This window comes from Cynocephalus volans, chromosome 1 (genome assembly GCF_027409185.1).
Source record: "Cynocephalus volans isolate mCynVol1 chromosome 1, mCynVol1.pri, whole genome shotgun sequence".
Classification (NCBI taxonomy): domain Eukaryota; kingdom Metazoa; phylum Chordata; class Mammalia; order Dermoptera; family Cynocephalidae; genus Cynocephalus; species Cynocephalus volans.
The window spans coordinates 297,965,193-297,983,397 of NC_084460.1; the positions used below are offsets into that span (position 1 = coordinate 297,965,193).

The window sequence follows — 18,205 nt, forward strand, 5'->3', positions numbered from 1 at the left end:
AGCTGCAGGTTCAAGAAGGAGGGGGTGGGCTTGAGAGAGACTGGGAACTTCATGATGGGCTGTGGGAATGACGGAAGAGTCAAGGGCGATTCCCAGGATCCTGGCTTGAAGAACTGGGTGAGTGCTGGTGCCATTTGCTAAGGTAGGAAGGACCCTGCAGAAGGATATATTTCCAGGGCGAAATGTGGACAGGAGGCAGCTGCAAGATATGTAAGTGGAAATGTGTGGTGGTGCTTGTGTTTGTAGCTCGGGAGCAGGGAAGAGGGGGAGCTGTAGATCGTCATTAGCATTTGGGTTCCAGTTAAAGCCATGGGTTGGGTGGAGTTTGCCTGGAAGAGAGTCTAGAATCAAGAGACAAGCCTGCAGGACCTCTGGGGTAAGGAGCGGATTCAGGAGGAAAAGTTAGGAAAGAGATCAAGATAGAGCAACCAGAAAAGTGGGAGAAAAATCCAGAGAGGTGGTTGACCAAAAAGGCGCATCACTCACTACTCAGTGCTGGAGGAGGGAGTTGGGCAGTCAGCTGCCAGCAAGAGGTCAAGGAAAATGATGGCTAACTGGGGTCCATGGAGGGGGCTGGTGACCTTGGCTGTTCTGTTACGGGGGTTGGTAGAGGTACAGGAGCCAAGGTGGCCAGTTGAAGGGAAGCACGTAGACACGAAATGAGAACCATAGTAGGTGGGGGGGGGGGTGCACAAGCTGCTCACTGTACCCACCTCTTCCCTCCACACCCATCAGTACAGCCCGTGCCCCTGCCCCACGCAGGACCCCCACAACCCTGCACTTGCTGTCGCTGGCCTCTCTCCCTGGCTGCCTGTGTGCTGCTCTGTGACTGTGCGCTTCAGCATTTGGTCCCTGCATTTTCTGGTCTGTTTTGTTTTATTTTTTATTTGGGGCATAGGTTTCCTCTTCCCCACCAGAACACCTCGGAGGTCACAGACCTCTCTTCTCTTATCTCCCCCACGGTATCTGTCACCACCTTCCTGACATGTTAAATAAATGGCTGGCTGGTTTCTGGTCAATTAGCATAAAGCCATTCCTGGTCATTTGCCATTTATTGAACAAAGGACATCTCCCCAATGATTCAAATATGACATCAGCTACCTGCTTTTCTGTTGACTCTTCAAGTGTGCCTGGAGTAAATATTAATTATTCCTAGATGAGTTAAGCCTTATTTGCTTCTGTCAGTGGTGAAAGCCATTGGCTATCAAGGTCAACCTTGTCTCTGCACATCAGCTGTAGGTTCTAGCATGAAGTCAACCCTGGGCCCAAGTTCTTGGTCTTCCAATGATGTGAGCCAGTCCCACAGGGAGTGATCTAGTTCAGAGATCCCAGTGCTTTCCTCTGAACTCGTTCGTTGTCCTGCACAAACATGTCTTCGGTCCAGTATCACAGCCTAAAGCATATTACCATTCATTCTGCAAGGGGGAGTTGATCAAGCTGAGTAATGACCCTACCAAAGGACCCTGCCCACCAGCTTCCTAGCAGGGAAGACTGGAGAACTATGAGTTGCTTCAGTAGTTACCCTTAAATAAGATTACTGAAAACCGTATTTTTTCATCTTAGTGTGCCTCTTTCATCTTTGAAATTCTCAAGCATGCCCATTGTGTGCCTACCAAAACTTTGATGTGCTGGTGGTTGCCGAGATGGTTGTGAGGGAGGGACACTACCACTTTGGGAATGACCAGAGCTGTGGTATCACCCAGCTACCCCTCGGCCCCCCTTCTCATTCAGCTTCCATGGTGGGTGCCGAGTAACATGATTGTTTTCCATGCACATCAGCCCTCTCGAGGTGAATGTTAAATTATTGGAAAGTGCATATTTCTGTCCAGACCAACACTTGCAATTGTTTATCGTGTGGGAAATTCCAAGGCTATGGCTTAAGCCAAAAAATTTTTTTTTAATTGCCACCAACATGCCACATCATTCAGGACACCTAAAACTGTACTGAGTATTGGCCAGGGAGCATTTTCAAGTCATGTGGTTCTAGGGAGGTCTGTGGGATGTGGGCTTTGACTGATGGTTGGTTTTGTTTCAAAGATTCTAAGGACAGTTGGAACCAGTGGGGTGGTCTGATTGCATTTGGTGTCCTGTTTTTCTCCCCACAGATCCTAACTGGGCCAGTTTGAACTTGGGAGCCCTCATGTGTATCGAGTGCTCAGGGATCCACCGGAATCTCGGCACCCACCTCTCCCGGGTCCGCTCTCTGGACCTCGATGACTGGCCCATCGAGCTCATCAAGGTGATGTCATCCATCGGGAACGAGCTGGCCAACAGCGTCTGGGAAGAGAGCAGCCAGGGGCGGACGAAGCCGTCCGTAGACTCCACAAGGTAGGAACCTCGGAGATGCCAACAGTTAGACAACTGGAAGTGACCTTAATGACAGCCACAGTTGGAATGGTCCCAGCAACCTATTGGAATACCCATTAGCCCAGCATGGAAATGCCTGTATTTAAAATTGGTCTTCAGCAGACGTGTGTAATTCAAACTCCTTAATTTTTTATGTTTGTTTTTAGGCCTTGGGGATTTCTCTCCCCCTCTTAGAAATGTATTAAGCTTCTAACCTTATGAATATATTACTTTAATTAATACATTTCTAATAGGCGTAAGCTGTGCTGTTAACACTAATCATGAATTTTTGATTCTTTAACTTTGTTATGCTTGTGTCTTCGGTAAGCATCTGCTCCACTGAGTCCCCCCACCACAAGTGATTTTTATAGTAACAACATATATTTTATTTTCTAAAATATATTTCTAGCACATTTAATCAACCAAGTTCAGCATAATATATGGTGACTCCTCATTAATGTTAATTGTTATCCAGTATGAAAAAAGGCATTTATTTTGAGGGCATTTAGTTTCTCATTTTTCATTTACAGCTATTATAAACCGTTTTTGAGTACACATACATATTTAATGTTCCTAAGAGGCGATAAAATGGCACGTCTTCGGAGAAGGCTCGTCTCATCGAGGCGGAAGGGGCCATTTCATTTCTAGTTGTCTAAAGCTGCTGCTGCGTTTTGTCTCCCATGTACAAAGGAGGGCTCTGAGGTCTGCTTTCAGCAGTCACTTCTCAGGTGTGTGAAGAGATGAGGGGAGGAGATGTCTCCCATCATTAGCACGTTTTAAATCCCTCTGATTTGTTTTGCTGGTGATCAGATGAAATAAAAGTGGTGATCGGTGGCCAAGCCATGGAAGTCGGCTTCTGCCGCTGGGCAGTGATAATGTGAGAAGCATCGGGGACTGTAATCATTAACACTGAAAGTGACTTTGTGGTGCCACCTTTGGTTCACTTCAGAGAATAAAGCTGGTGGTATTGTTAGTCCTGTATTATTACTCTTGGGGGGGGACAAGAAAGGTACCTGAAGTATGTTCGTTTAAATTTGTTTTAAAGTACATAAATTGCATAGCCTTGATATGCAAGCTCTTGATATATGAGTTACACTATATAATGCAAATACAGGTAAGTTTCTTACAAACTGAAGAAACTATACTTTAAAAATTATTCATCTTGATTTGTTTGACACTAACATAGTGATCAGCTGGACCGTCAACTATGAGCATTCTTAAAGTATTAATTCATGTTCTAATATCTATTTTTCATAGATATAGTATTGTTGAAGGATATTTGGGTCTGAAAATGAGAAATGATTGGAAAATAGACTGGGTTTAGTGTATGAATGCTGAAAACATCGAAATAAGTTGAAAAAAATGAACTTTATTCATCTTACTTTTTCTGTGCAAAACACGTATACTATTTTTAATATCATGAATTAGGAAAGTTTGTTTTTCCATCCACTAGAATTAGAAACCATTTAGAATGATTAGAAACAAAGATGTGAGTTAATTTTTTAACTGATAAGTATTTTATATTAACTTCATCTTCATTCATGAGGACTGTGTGCAGGTATTAATAGTTCTAATCTGTATATTTAAGTTCTTGCATGTGTAACCTCTGTCTAGCAGCAGGTACATCACATCTCTGTATTTTAGAGCCATGTTTCCAAGTCCTCCTTTCTCACAAGCGGAATGCTGCCCACCTTTTCTTGGGTCCCACTTGCTACCCTAAAGAGCAGTGCCGAGTTGTGATCCCTCTCCAAGGCTGTGGTGTTGGCGTGTGATTGCATGATGTTTCCAGAGGTAGCTTTTGCATTTCTAAATTCTGTTCTCCTCTAAGAAGATAAACATGTATGAGAAATGAATGTTTCTTTGTGCCTTTAGTAATTTCTCCAGGGAGTTTTGTTTTTAACTAAATCAGCAAATATTTATTAAGCACTTTCTCATAGAAAAGAAACGGTAAGTGGTGGTTGTACAGTGATGGTAAAGATTCTCGTCCAACGAAGGGTGCCAGGGCCGGGTAGAATTCAGAGCGTTCCGGCAGCCAGTGTGCTCCAGGGACGTTTCACTGGAGAAAAGGTATCTGAACTGGACTCTAAAATGTGGGGTGATTTCCAGGGCTGGGGGCTGGGTGGGGAGGTGTGCTGGAGGATGGGAGTGGCCTAGGCAAAGACAGGAACGTCGTCATCCTGGGAAGGCGCAGCCAGCAGGGAACATGTGCAGATCAGCGCATCTGTCACACATGGGGCTGGACCCTCTGGTGAATGGGTAGGGGAGTGAATGGGTGAGGCTGAAACAGAGCAGAAGGCCAGGAGGGCCTTTGGGCCAGGGGCAGGTTCATGAGAGCCACTCTGGGAGTGGGGCAGTGGGGGAGTTGTTTGGTCAGTGTACATTCCATCTGTTTCTAGGAGGACTAAAGGTAGTCAGCAGGGTCAGTGGAGGGGACAGACAAGAGGCAGGAGGCCGGCTGGAAGGCTTGGTCCTGGTGGAACACACAGTAAGGGAAGCCTTAGATACGTTGTCAAAAGAAAAAAACCACTCTACCATGTAATATAGTAGTAATTCAAATACCACCAACTTCATCACCTCCTGCACTTTCCTCAAATGGAAATGGGAAACTGAACACCCGGACTAGAATTTCCTGGATATCTAGGCTGGATCTTGGCTTTCCAAGACGTCCCCACTCCCATCCCCACCGCTCCCCCTTTGGCCTTTCTGCAGAAACTATGATTGTTAGTAGAAACAGCTCGACGGTTCTTTTAATGTGGCCCTAAGGTAATACCAAAAAGAAATATTTTAGTAAATTTTTATCTCCATCCAAGGAAAAGCCAAGTGCAATATATTCAGTCTAATTCTTTGAAAAAGGGCCCAGCTGTTTTCCCGAGGAGCTCTAGTCCATTCCATCTTGTTCAGAAGATTCATTCTGACAGTGGAATATAATTAGAAATGTGCCATTTCTTTCCCTACCCCCAACACACACACACACACGCACGCGCATGCATGCACACACACATGCACGCACGCACACACACATGCACGCACGCACACGCGTGCTGATTCAGGATGATGGGGAGGTAGAACACAGCAGATCTTTCTCCAAAGAAACAACCGCACACTGGCATCACTCAGACCTGCGGGCGCGTTAGGAAAACAGGCGCCTTTGAGCAGCTGGCTGGCCTTTTGCTTGTTGTCCCTGCACCCCTGATTAGAGCGGCTTCGGACTGCTTGTAATTGGTTCCAGTGATCCTCAGCTGCCCTGAGAACTGCTGTTCAAACTTGAGCAGCACTGTGATCAATCGAAGCTGACGGCGGCTGAGGCAGTATTGACTTCCCATTCCTAAACAGGGGAATCATTAGTCAAGAAAAGCATCTTTTAATTACTCCCAGGAAGAAAAAAAAAATCTTTTTGGATGGATTCTGCAACAACTGCCATTTTTTTCCAGTGCATTCGATATTAAATTTATTGTCACAGGAGGGGAGAGGATGCCCTTCATCCCCCTCTGTAATGGGGGTTTAATTTGGAGAAAGAAGTATGTTAGAGGAGAGATCAATGCTACAACAATTAAGTACATCTGGGGTGGAATCAGAAGTCCCCTCTCTAATTGCTATTGATAGCATTTACGCACACACTTAAAATATTGAATTTTAAGTGGGGATGTTGAAGTGGTGTAGAGGTATTAACAGTGGAAGGAATTAACCAGATTTTAGGAGATTAAGGAGGGAACAGTTTGCTGCCTGTAGGGCCAGGACTTCACGACACTCAGCATGTGAGCTTGTGTGTTGTACCATAACACAGTATGTTGTAGAGAGCTGAGCAGCTGGGCCTGGAGCCACCAGGCAGGCAGGGCTCTGCGTTCCAGTGCTAGGACACATGGTATAACTGAAGAGAGAAGTTGCCAAGCTCTTTGGTGACCCTTTCAAATACAGGAATGATAAGCTCAGAAGTAAAGATATTAAAACAGTCAAGTGGATATTTCATGAGTGAATGAATGAATGAACAAACGAAAGGGTGGAAGGAAACTAGTTGTCACGGACACATGTGTCAGGTACTCCTGTTACATCAGAGCCTTGGAGTGAAATGGGTGATAACGCTCATGAGTGAAATGAGGGCTGTGACATTTGCAGCACCAGCAAAACCATCTTGGCAAACCCATCTGTACATCCTCTCGCTGCGGCCACATAGGGGTGTCTCGGGGGTTACTCTGCAGCGCCATGGCCAGTTGCTGCTCTTTGTTGTTATCCCTGTCTCACTCAGAAGCTCAGTAGACTGTAGAGTGCAGTGGAAACAGTCCCCTACCAGGAGCGAGCGGTACTGTCTGGTGCCGCGCTCTGTGGCCTGCTTGGCTGTGCTGCGCGGTCCCCCTTCTCTGTCTTTGTGTCTCCACATTGAGGCGCGGGTCTGCAGGAGGGGTCGCTATTTGCATTTCAGTGCAGGTAGCCTGTTTACATGGTGACTTGGGAGGCTGCTAATTTGGGCTCAGAAATCAAAGGAACCTGGAAGTGGAGAACTGTGTTTTCAATTTTGTGAAAGAGCTCTTGAGGGAAGCTCTAAGCACAACTAAAAGCACCCGTCACCTCTTTGATGCCACTTGGAAGGGAGCCGAGTTCGCTGATTCAGTACACATTCTTTTGCCTTTCTTAGCATCCTTTTTCCTTTTCTTTCATTATTTGTAAGTTCACCTCTGTGCCTAAACTCCCTTCTTGTCTTTAACTGATAAAAAGATGTCGCCTTCGATAGGAAGATTTGGGGCCCGACATCAGAAATGCGCGTGGGAGAGACTGGCCACACACTTCCAGATGGAACAAGTCTGCCAGTGGTGTGAGTTCCATCTCTTTTTGATTCCAGAATGCCACTTTCATCTTATTTATGCACATGGAGATATTGATAAAGGGGAAATGTATCCAAACTGAAAATAATTGGATCCCTACCGCTAACTCTGAGATATTAAAAGCAGCACCACTTGGCCATGTCTTTGTCTTGTTAGGTTTGATCATAAGATCACAATATAGTAATCTCAGGCTCAAATTTCTGGCATAAAGATGCACTGTCCCAAATGTGGCCTCAGGGGACATGACTGCCCACACAGCCCCAGGATTGTCTCATCTTATTATTTTTCAACAGTTCTTGGCCTGCTGAGGTCAATGTTTTGTCTCTTTTGAGTGTTCCTCTATGCTTGACACCTTTTTCTATTTGCTTTCTTTAAAAAAAAAAAAAAAAAAAATGGGGAGGGGAGGAATGGGGGGGGGAAGGACTGTGCTGTGATGACCAGAGTCCATCTGCAGTTGGGTGGCATCTGCTCCCCACATGTCACTTCCCTCATTAACAAGCAATTGAATTAATTAAATGCTACTCAGAACACGCATAACAAGCTACCGGCAGTGTCCAAATTAGCACTGATAATCAAGGATGATTTCCTTTATTATCCTGCTAAGTGGTGTGCAGACTCTGATCTCCCTGTCTGCCCTCATCTATTTACATACCCCCAGCTTCTGCCTTTGGAAGCGGAGGTTATCTTACCTAGTTAATTTGCCACGATCACCGAGCATGGCGGATTGATGCCCTGCCCCCGCCGCCACCGCCGCGCTCAGGCCCCCTCCCCGCCTGCCCTCCCCCAGCCCCAGCCTTTGTATCTCAAGCTCCCTGATAAATTAAAGGCCACCCCTGTGGTCTCTCAAGTGAGTAATAGAGGCAGAAATTTCATTTTGCAACTGGCTGATTTAATGATCCAAAGGGTAATTAATGGCCTGATTATCTTAATGTTAAATATGTCCGGCAGCAATTACTGTGACCTCCCGCTTGTCAAGGTCCGGGCTGTGCTCTTCTTTCAATTAAGTTCTCTGGGGCTTAATGGTATGAATAAACTCCTCTGATTCTATCATCCCGGACGCAGAGGGTTCAGGGAGCTGGGGGCTCGTTTGGAGTTTTAATCAGCCTGCCTTCTACTCTGGCGATCGGAGTTAACAGTTATAACAAGGACAGTTTAACTTTCTTCTTCCCCATGCAGACCCCTCCACACACACACACATGCGTGCTTTTTACTGTGGTTTTATTTTATTTGTTTTCATATATTTGATTTCAGTGCTCTGAGGGGGCTGCTGAGCTTCGCGAGGCTCGTCTCTTCCAATATAAATTATCATGTGAGCGCTGTGGTTTTTCTGTTTGACAGGCTTAATTAATTGGCAGAAGCCCCCGAAAATGACAGTGCCACTAATTGCAACTCAAAGTGAATTTCTGTCACCGTGGCGTGCCTGTCAGTGGGCATGCCCTGACCCCAGCCACAGAGCGGGTCCACCCTTCGGTCTCCCATCCAGGAGGCGACTGTGTCCTGTGCAAGCCACGATAGTGGCAGACTCCTCCGAGGAGCTGTGGGTTTGCAGGCACGCTGTCTGCTCACAGGAGTGACATTTACTGCCAATAAAGTTTATACGTCTGCGGCTCTGCAAACCCAACAGCTGCTCGGGGACCTCGGCTTTCACTTAAGATATTTTAGCAACTTCTCTTAGCAAGCCGACTTGGAATCAGACTGAAAGAGCCGTAACTCACTTAGCGACCCTTCGTGACTGGATGGCCCTCATTAGCACATTGCTAAGTATGCTTGAGTTTACTAGAGCTCTGGGCCCGGATCAGAAATATTCTACTATAAATATTAAGCCAATTAGGAAAATGTACAAATGAGAAGTACATTAACGCTGCCCTAAAAATAATACCTATGGATTGCAGTTGACAACAGGTTCAGCAATTCATCTGGTAAACCTTGGTCAGGGAGCTTGGTGGGAATTCACACTCAGCTGCAGTCTTTCTGATTAAGATGTCCATGCAGGCGAGCTCTAATTATAAGAAAGGCGATTTTAGGACAGTGCTCTATCATAAAGTTATGTGTAATGGTGTCCACTTTTTAAAGGATAACTGCACTTAGATTTGCCTTTCAACCAATGGGCAGAATGTTGCTGTTGGGTTCCGATGCTGTCTGCTGCACAAGAACCCCAGCTATTTATCTGATCCTGCAGGGAACCAGTGTGTTCTGGGAGCCAGCTCTGCTACCAGAGAGCTGTCTCGGGTTGAAAAATCCGTGTCGTTTCCTCTCTGAAATGTAGCCATGGAGACAATTAAGGGGTTTCTGAATTTTGAGAATTTTTATCCTCGCTGGTGGATGGGAAGGTAAGTCATTAGTACGCATTGACTGTCTTCCAGGTGCCCTGACCACGGGTGGGCCTCTGTCTGCTTCTGAGAGTAGGGGAGGAAGGGGATGGAGACTTGAATTATAAACATGGGCCCGTAGCTGCTCTGCAACAACTGTCTCTATTTTGATTCCTCCAGCAGTAAAGCATTTCCCAAAGGGCCTTTTCTTTCGCTGTTTTTATTATCTTGCACCAGAAGCTCTTTCTTCAAAGGACCTTTTCTCTTTCTTCTTCATGATAAAGGGGAGGGAGAAGCAAACATGCTTGGAGTTCTTGGTGCCCTGTGTGCTCTTCCTTAGCATGGAGCCATCCTGCGATTCAGGATTATTCCCATTTTCCAAATGAGGAGAGTGCAGAGTGGAGGTGCTTAAGTCGTTTGCTCAGGGTCCCAGAGAAGCACAGGACAGACCAGTTGGACCAGGACGTGACTCCTGACACCCACCTCAGTCCTGCTGCTGCTCCTGTCCTTTCTGTGCTTGGCATCTCACGGCTAAACCCATGTCAATTGTGGCATCTAAAGGAACTGTTGTGTTTAGCAGTGTCCCTTCCCTCTCCTCCCCCAGTCCAGCTCTCACTCAGTTTCTGTTTCACCAGCCAGCGTGTATATATTCTGTGTGTATATATCAGTGTAAACTTACTGTGTATGAGAATATACCTATGGTGTCTTTCCACCTTAAAATCTAGTGGCCTCACTCATGGTGACCTGAGGATAATAAGGCTCACTTGTTTTCATTTGCATTCACGTGGCAAGCCTGATCTTTTAAGTCACACAGTCATGATTCTAAAGTCTTAATTCTCTGCAGTCAGTGCTAATCCTCAGAGCTTCTATGGAAAACCGTGCTGAGAACTCAAAATATCTGGATCAGCCAACACAGGCGTGGGGTTCAAGCCCCAGCTTTTCACATAACCACTTCCCGCTCCTGCCTGAGCCTCCCTGTGTGCATGTGTCTGACCCGACACTGCTTGGTGAAAATGTGGAGCCTATATTTCAAAGATCTCACAATCACATTTATTATCTGCGTGATGAGCTATGGAGCCAAGCCAGAGGATTTCTAGTTCTGATTCTGTGGCCAGCACTTCTGCTATTTTGATTTTTAGAATGAAGTGTTTTTTCTCATTTTTAAGATGAAACTAGTCATTATTTCTACCTACTTAATCATGTAGAATCAATGCTAAAGGAAAATAATATTTATGAAATTTCCCGGGCTCCTTTTTATATGGAAAATGCAGTCAGCTTTGTACCTAGATCCTGCTTGCTGGTGGTGAGAGGGACAAGTGGCCCATGCCTCCTAGGGGCTGGGGAGTGTCTGCTGATGTTGAAGATGTGGTCCATGTTTATTTTGCTTTGTATCTGCATAGCGGTTTATTGCGGCATCAACATCACCTGAAAATGCATGTTCTTGAGCCTCACACAAGCCTACCCAGTCAGCATCCATAGGGTAGGGCCCTTTGATGTGTTTTAACTCTCTAGTGATTCTTGTGCACATTAACGTTTGGGAAGCTCTGGTCTATGCCAAATAGTATAAACAAATGTCCACAACCCTGGCCATGCACTCCTCCTTAGCCCAAGTCCCTTGTGTTCATTCCTCACTTCTAGAGACCCAAGTTATCTGTTTTCTTCTTTTACTGGGCTCTATTCTGGCCTGGCACATCTAGTACGCCCTCCAGCAGGCATTCCAACCAGACAGCATCTCTTTGGCCCCGATACAAGAGGATTACACACTATGATCAAGTAGCATTTTTCCCAGGAATGCAAGGTTGGTTCAACACACAAAAGTCAATCAGTGTAATACATCACATTAATAGAATAAAGGAAAAAATCTACATGATCATCTCAAGAGATGTAAAAAACACATATCCTTTCATGATACAAACAGTGAGCAAACAAGGAATAAATGGAAATTTCCTGAACCTGATGAAGGACATTGATGAAAAACCCACTGCTGATATCATACTTAATGGTGAAATATTGCAGGCTTTCCCCCTAAGATCAGGAACAAGACAAGAATGTCACCACTTCTGTTCAACATTGTACTGGAGATTCAAGCCAAGGAATTAGGCAATAAAAAGAAACCACAGGCATCCAGATTAGAAAGGAAGAAATAAAATGATCTCTACTTGTAGATGGCATAATGTTGTATGTAGAAAATCCTAAAGAACCCACAAGAAACTATTAGAGCTAATAAACGAATTTGAAAAGATTAAAAGGTACAAGATCAATATACAAAACTCAATTGTATTTCCACACACACAATTCCATTTACAATAGCATCAAAAAGAATAATATATTTAGGAAAAAATTTAACATGTACAGTGAAAACTACAAAGCATCACTGAAAGAAATTAAAGATTACTTAAACAGAAAGACATCATGGTCATGGATTGGAACATTTAATGTTGTTAAGATGCCAGTATTCCCCAAATTGATGTAGAGAGTCAACACAACCCCTTTTAAAATCTCAGCTGCCTTTTGTTTTGTTTTGTTTTGCTAACATGGACAGGCTGATCCTAAAATTCATCGGGAAACGTAAGAGACCCTCAAATAGGCAAAACAATCTTGAAAAAGAATAACAAATTTAGAAGACTCATCTTAATTTCAAAACCACAGTAACCCCAAACTGTGTGGTACTGGCATAAGAGTAGACATATGGATCAATGGAATAGAATTGGGAGTCCAGAGATAAGCCCATACATATATGGTCAATCGATTTCTAACAGATGCCAAGACAATTCAATGGGGGAATAGTCTTTTTCAACAAATGGTGCTGGGACAACTGGATATCCATATACAAAAGAATGAAGTTAGACCCCTATCTCACACCGTGTTCAAGTTAACTCCAAAAGTGCAAAAACTGAACCTAGAAAACTTTTAGGAGAAAATATAGGGGTAAATCTTTGAGATCTTGGATTAGGCAGTGGTTTCTTAGAGTACCTAAAGCACAAGCAACAAAAGAAAAAATTGGACTTTATCAAAGTTAAAAATTTTAGTGCTTCAAAGGACAATATCAAAAAAGTGAAAAGACAATGCACAGAATGGGTGAAAATATTTGAAAATTATATATCTAATAAGAGTCTAGTATTCAAAATATATAAAAAACACAACTCAGCCATAGAAGACAAACAATCCAGTTAAAACATGGGCAAAGAATATGAATAGACATTTTTTCTAAAGAAGATATATAAATGGCCAATAAGCACATGAAAAAATGCCTGTTATCATTACATGTTAGGGAAATGCAGGTCACAAACACATTGAGATGCCACATCACACCCTCTAGGATGGCTGTGGCAGGTGATGGTGAAGATGTGGAGAAATTGGAACCAGTCTGCCGACTGTAGAGCCCCCCTAGGAAGCGATGGCCGGGGGAGAGGGGAGGCAGAGTCGAATCAGATTCTAGGGGCGTACTTAGGACCCTTAACCATACTGAACGTGGGCTGTGAGAAGAGACAAGCATCGGTGGTGATGTTTAGTTTTCTTTCTTGGATCGTTTGGCGAATGGTGAGATGTGTGAATGACAGGTGAAACAAACGAAAGGCAGTTCCAGTCATATGGTCCTGACAACCTGACTGTCATGTTGGTAAAGGCAGAAGCTACACTCGGTGGCACCAGTCATTTTGACAGGGTGTTTAAGCACCCGCCCCATGCAGCTGAGGCCCAGCCTTGCTGCCCACGCGTGGTTTTGTGGTGGGTCACAGGCTGCAGGGGCCGACTGTCCAAGGCCAGCAGGACAAAGCAAGCCACCCCTGGCACCCCTGGACCCTGACTTCTTACGGAAATTGCTTTAGGCCCCAGAGAGTGGGGACAGCAGCGGCAACACCATTAGAGCTCCCAATAATTAAGCGTCACTTGTAACAGACAAAATTTCATCAACCTGAGGTCCGGAAGACACACATTACCTGGAGTACACATCACTCAATTTTAGGGATTCTCTCATATAAAAAGCATCTCTAATGTACATGATCCTAATACAAATGACCCTGGAGGACAAATAGATAACCATGATGACTTACCTGTAAGTTTCTCCTCAAGGACCTCCAAGGGCTGCCACGGATGTTTTCAGACTGGTCCTTGCCATCTTAATGAAATTAGGAGATACCTGTTTAAAATCAGAGAGGTTGACAGCCAGACAGGGAAAATGACTTGCCTATGATTTAACCCAGTGACTTAGACCAGGCTTTGGTTAGCCTGTGGACCTGTCACCGGAGGCTCCTAAGAGAAGCCAACAGCATAGCTTATGAGCATGGAATTATAGCTACAAATGCTACACGTTCTCAGGCCTCCAGTGGTTTTCTGCTTACAGTGCTAATGCCCAGGACACTCCTACACAATGAAAAACTGCTTTATCCACAATGCCAATAGCACCCCTGCTGAGGAACGTGAAAAGAGCCTACCAAAAACGAAACCCTGACTGCTTCAGAATGGTCCAGAATCAGCATGTTCCGGCGGATAGTTGGCATCCTTTAAATAGCTAATGCAAAGGCCTGAAAGAGCCTTGTAACCTTGCAGGGAGATTTCTTTTGGGGTGTGGAATGGATGTACTGAGAAAGATAAATGTGTTCATTTTAGATTGCCAAACTATAACTTTCTAAATACATTAAATGAAAATAAGAATGAGCATATATTCTACAGCATTCTAGAGGAACCACAGTAGATGTACAACAAATTTTTGAGAAATTGTGTTACTTCCTCCCTCCCCACTCCAAAAACTAAAGTTGGAGTCATGACACATGATTGGCAAAAAGAAAGCTGAAGTAAGTGGCCAGCCAAAGGCTCCATGAATATCAGTCTGATAGAAGACTCTGTATACAAAATAAAGCAAAAGTCAGTACTTAGAGAATGTGACATAACATTACCCAAAAGAGTAGAATGCACAAGCTACTTGCTACTGTGTGAAACCAAAGCTCACTTAAAAGGTCATAAGACAGCTCAGAGAAGGTTAGGGAATAGGGTGTCCTTAGACCCACTGTGTATAAAGCAGTGTTCCTGGAACTGTGGGAAATAAAAACAGCATTCATATTCTATCAAGAGGCTCTGGTCCAGAGGGAAAGACAGACCCCACACGACTAAAACAAGACCGATAAAGATGGTACTGCAGAAAAAAAATATACACGAAACACTAATGTTGCTTAAATTCTTATAAAAGGTAGACTTTGCATAAAGAAAAATAGAAGTGGGATATAGTGTAATTTTCTGTCTCAGGTAACCTTATAATTGTTTTTAAAAATTACTTGTGATTTTAAAATTCTCATTCCTGCCATTGCAATCATATCTACAGTTTTGTTTCATTTTACTTTGTAGTGATCATGTTTCATCTTGACAAAGCATGTGTGAGATTTGTTTAATCCCCTGGAATCAACCCCGTTTTCCAAAGAGCAACAAATACCAGTGTCTGTGCCATGTAGTAAAATGACAGGTGGGGGTATTTCACCACCAGTCTTGATAGGGTACACCAGTATGAAGGAGGACGTTTATTCCTAGGCAGCAAAGAGAGCATCCTTTCCAGGCGAAGTAGGTTCTGAGCAGATGTGGTCTCTGGTGGGGAAGGTAGCAGTCAGGGATTAGGGTGCGGTCCTGGTTGTGTTAGGACTGTTTCTAAGGCAACAGAGCACCAGGCACCAAGAAGCTGTGGGAAGAAGCATCCTCAGGTAGGAGGAACTGGAACGTACCGTGGAGTCACGTGACGTCCCACAGCTGGAAGACCCTATGAAATGCCCGCTCAAGCCCACGTTTGTTGAGCAGCCACGGATTTGCAGTGATACCCTGGGCATTGGGATTATGACCAGAGGCCTTTCCAACTAAAGATCCTGTCTGCTCCTAAAGCACCGAGACTGCAGGTGAAGCTCGGCCCCGTCTCAGTCGCCTCGGGCTGCTGGAACACAGTACCACAGACTGGCCAATTCAGTTCCTGGTGAGGGCTCACCTCCAGCTCGTCCCTGTGCCCTCACATGGCCGAGAGACAGCTCTGGTGTCTTCCTCTTTGATAAGGACACCAGCCCCATCAGATCAGGGCCCCCCCTTATGACCTCATTTAACCTTTAGCACCTCCTTACAGGCCCTGTCTTCAAACCCAGCCACATTGGGGGTTAGGCCTCCAACATATAAATGGCAGGGGGAGGGGAGGGATGACAGACATTTAGTCCGTAACACCCCCTCTGCCTTGACCTCTTTGGTACCACGTCCTGAAGCACAAGCCTCTCACATCCACAGCACTGAAGGCATCAAGGTCACAAACAAGCTGAGTGGACCCAGAGGTCTGTGGCTGTGGGGGCACTTACTAAGTACATTGAGAAGGCTGTGTGGCCTTGAGGGACAACGTGACCCGTTGATACAGATCAGCCCCCCCCCCCCCACTTCCCAGAGCACAGGGGGCGGGACAGTCCTGCAACACCATCCTGCCATCAGTTGTGGCAGCACCTGGCATCTCTGAACACTCCTGAAACGCGGTTTCTGTGCCTAGCACTTCACATGGGCCTGAGCGTCTTAGAGAAGAACGCTTCTGGAAAGGTGCAGTTATTGTCCCCGTGTCATAGCTGGGTACCTGGAGGTCACTCAGCAGGCAAGTGGTGAAAAGAAGTTAGTCCCCGGGAGCCTGCCCCGAAATCCTGAACTCCAAGCTTCAGTGCTTTGCTGCTGGGTACTGAGGGGTCAGTGGTGGGAGGACCACTGCATGTGACACTGGATAACAATGGGAGACTGCAGAGGCTGTCGGGGCCAGCAGAATGTAGGACATCAATGGTAGTGGGTCTGTGCCTGTCCCCGTGCCCCATGGCATATTGTCTTCTTTTGGAGGCTTGGTGACCATATGCCACCTGAGCACTATGGGGAACCAATGGCCAAAAACATGTTAGCCAGAATCTTTTTCAGGCTTACTAAACACTCGGAAAGACAAGTACTTAGTCTCCTACATGAAGTTCATTTTCCCCAGCTTCATGTTGGTCATACCTACCTTCCTCAGAGGTGGGCTTTACATTAGAGCTTTCCTTTTGCTGGGGCCCTCGTGTCTGGTCATGGTGGGGGTGGGGTACTCTGAGCACTCGGGGTGAGCAAAAAGAATGGAACGGGGGTGCAGGGCATTTAGTGGCCCTTATTGGAAATACTGATTTTGCTCAGACATGCAGTTCTGGCTCTAGGATTTTCTTGCTGGCAGCTGGTTCCTGATGAGAAAACATCTCTGGGCAAGCAGGTGACATTGCTGGCAAGTGCCTGACAAAGTCAAGTGGGTGGCTGGAGAGCCAGAGGCAGAGGCCCCAGGCAGTATTGTGACTGTTGCGTAAGCAATACCGTTTTCTAGCAAGGCTGTTTTTTTAAAGTATTTTGAGATCAGGAAAATTGCTTTCTGGATTTTACTTAAGATAAAACCAGAAAAACAAGCATAATGGTTTCCCTCAGTCAGTTGTAGAAGCTTTGAACAGCAGCTCGGGAGAGGACGAAGGCAGTGGCTTTGGAAACAGAGAAACCTGTTTGGGGTCCTCACGCTGGGATCCTCCCTTTGCGCCCCCATAGCATGTTAGCCGACCATGCCTCAGTCCTGTCATCTATGAAATAGGGAACCTCTGCACCTACTTCCTGAGGTGCCTCTGGAGTTTATGTGAGAAAACACAACGAAAGCAGGCAGAGATGCTGGCTCATCCTTTGTGCCGAATATTCCCAAACAGCCCAATGACGTAGCGGTGTTTGGTCAGATGATCTGGGAAAAGCAGACCAGTAGCCCTTAATGGTGGGCAGTTTGGGCAATGCCTGGAGACGCTTTCTGTTGTCATAGCAGGAGAGGGGAGATGTACTCTGGCATCCCATGGGCAGAGGCCAGGAATGCAGCTGAACATCATTCCCTGGGCCTCAGATGTGGCACCTCGCAGGGCTGAAGTCACTTCCTGCTTTTCCGTCTGGAACTCCTGCCCACCTGAGGGGGGAGTCAGAGCCCCCTGGTGTACAGAGCTCTCAGGGTCAGTCTCAGAACCAGAACACTAGGCAACTTGGAGGCTCGGGACAGGGCACTCGAGGAGGTTGGCCCCTCATGGGCCCATCCTTATGAGTCCAGGTGATGCTCTGCTGTGACCTGCCCCACAGTCTGGGAGAGGGCCAGGAGGGACCAGGACAGGACCAGCCATCCCTGGACCAGCCGCTGAGCTCGAGGAGAGACTTTGGCTCTGGGTGTGGAAGCTCTGGTGCAGGGCAGGCCAGCCGTGCTCCGGAGTCATTGTCTGCCTTTCTTCAAAAGCCCTCTTGAGTTTGCAGCCACATCATGAAAGGAGACAGGAGGGTCTGGCCTCTGAGGGCCTTCTCCACCACCAGAGCTCCATGAGGCACCTCCCACTCGGGCGCCGCTGGGCGGCCTCTGGGGAGCAGCCACAGAGCAGGACAGATGGAGTAGCCACTTTGGTGGCAGGATAGACTTGACCTCTGGCCTTGCCTGCCGCATCTGTAAATGCCACCTTCCTGGGGGCTGTCTCCTAAACCCCTCAGGCCCCTTCAGACAATAAGACTGTCATCCTCAGCTAAAACCGACTAAGCAGATCAGCCACAGGAAGGGCCTCAGGTGAAACCCACGGAGTGCTGATCCCAACAGTCAGTGAAATGTCCACAGACCCCAACTGGGAAACGATGAGGGTTGTGGAGTGAGAGAGCCTGGCACCCCAGGCTCCAGCCCTCCAGGGGCTTATCTGGCCTCAGCAGCGGCTCTTCCAGTGTCCT

The 18,205-nt window shown here is 46.1% G+C and overlaps 1 protein-coding gene across 11 annotated transcripts in view; it reads left to right on the top strand.

Moving 5' to 3' along the window:
- AGAP1 (ArfGAP with GTPase domain, ankyrin repeat and PH domain 1) overlaps window positions 1–18,205 on the top strand; it is a 571,061-nt gene that overhangs the window by 503,633 nt on the left and 49,223 nt on the right. For all 11 annotated transcript variants that reach the window (XM_063088245.1, XM_063088260.1, XM_063088272.1 and 8 more), the window contains one exon: window positions 2,106–2,328. In XM_063088245.1, the coding sequence (XP_062944315.1) occupies window positions 2,106–2,328 (223 nt within the window). The remainder of the gene's footprint in view (window positions 1–2,105; window positions 2,329–18,205) is intronic.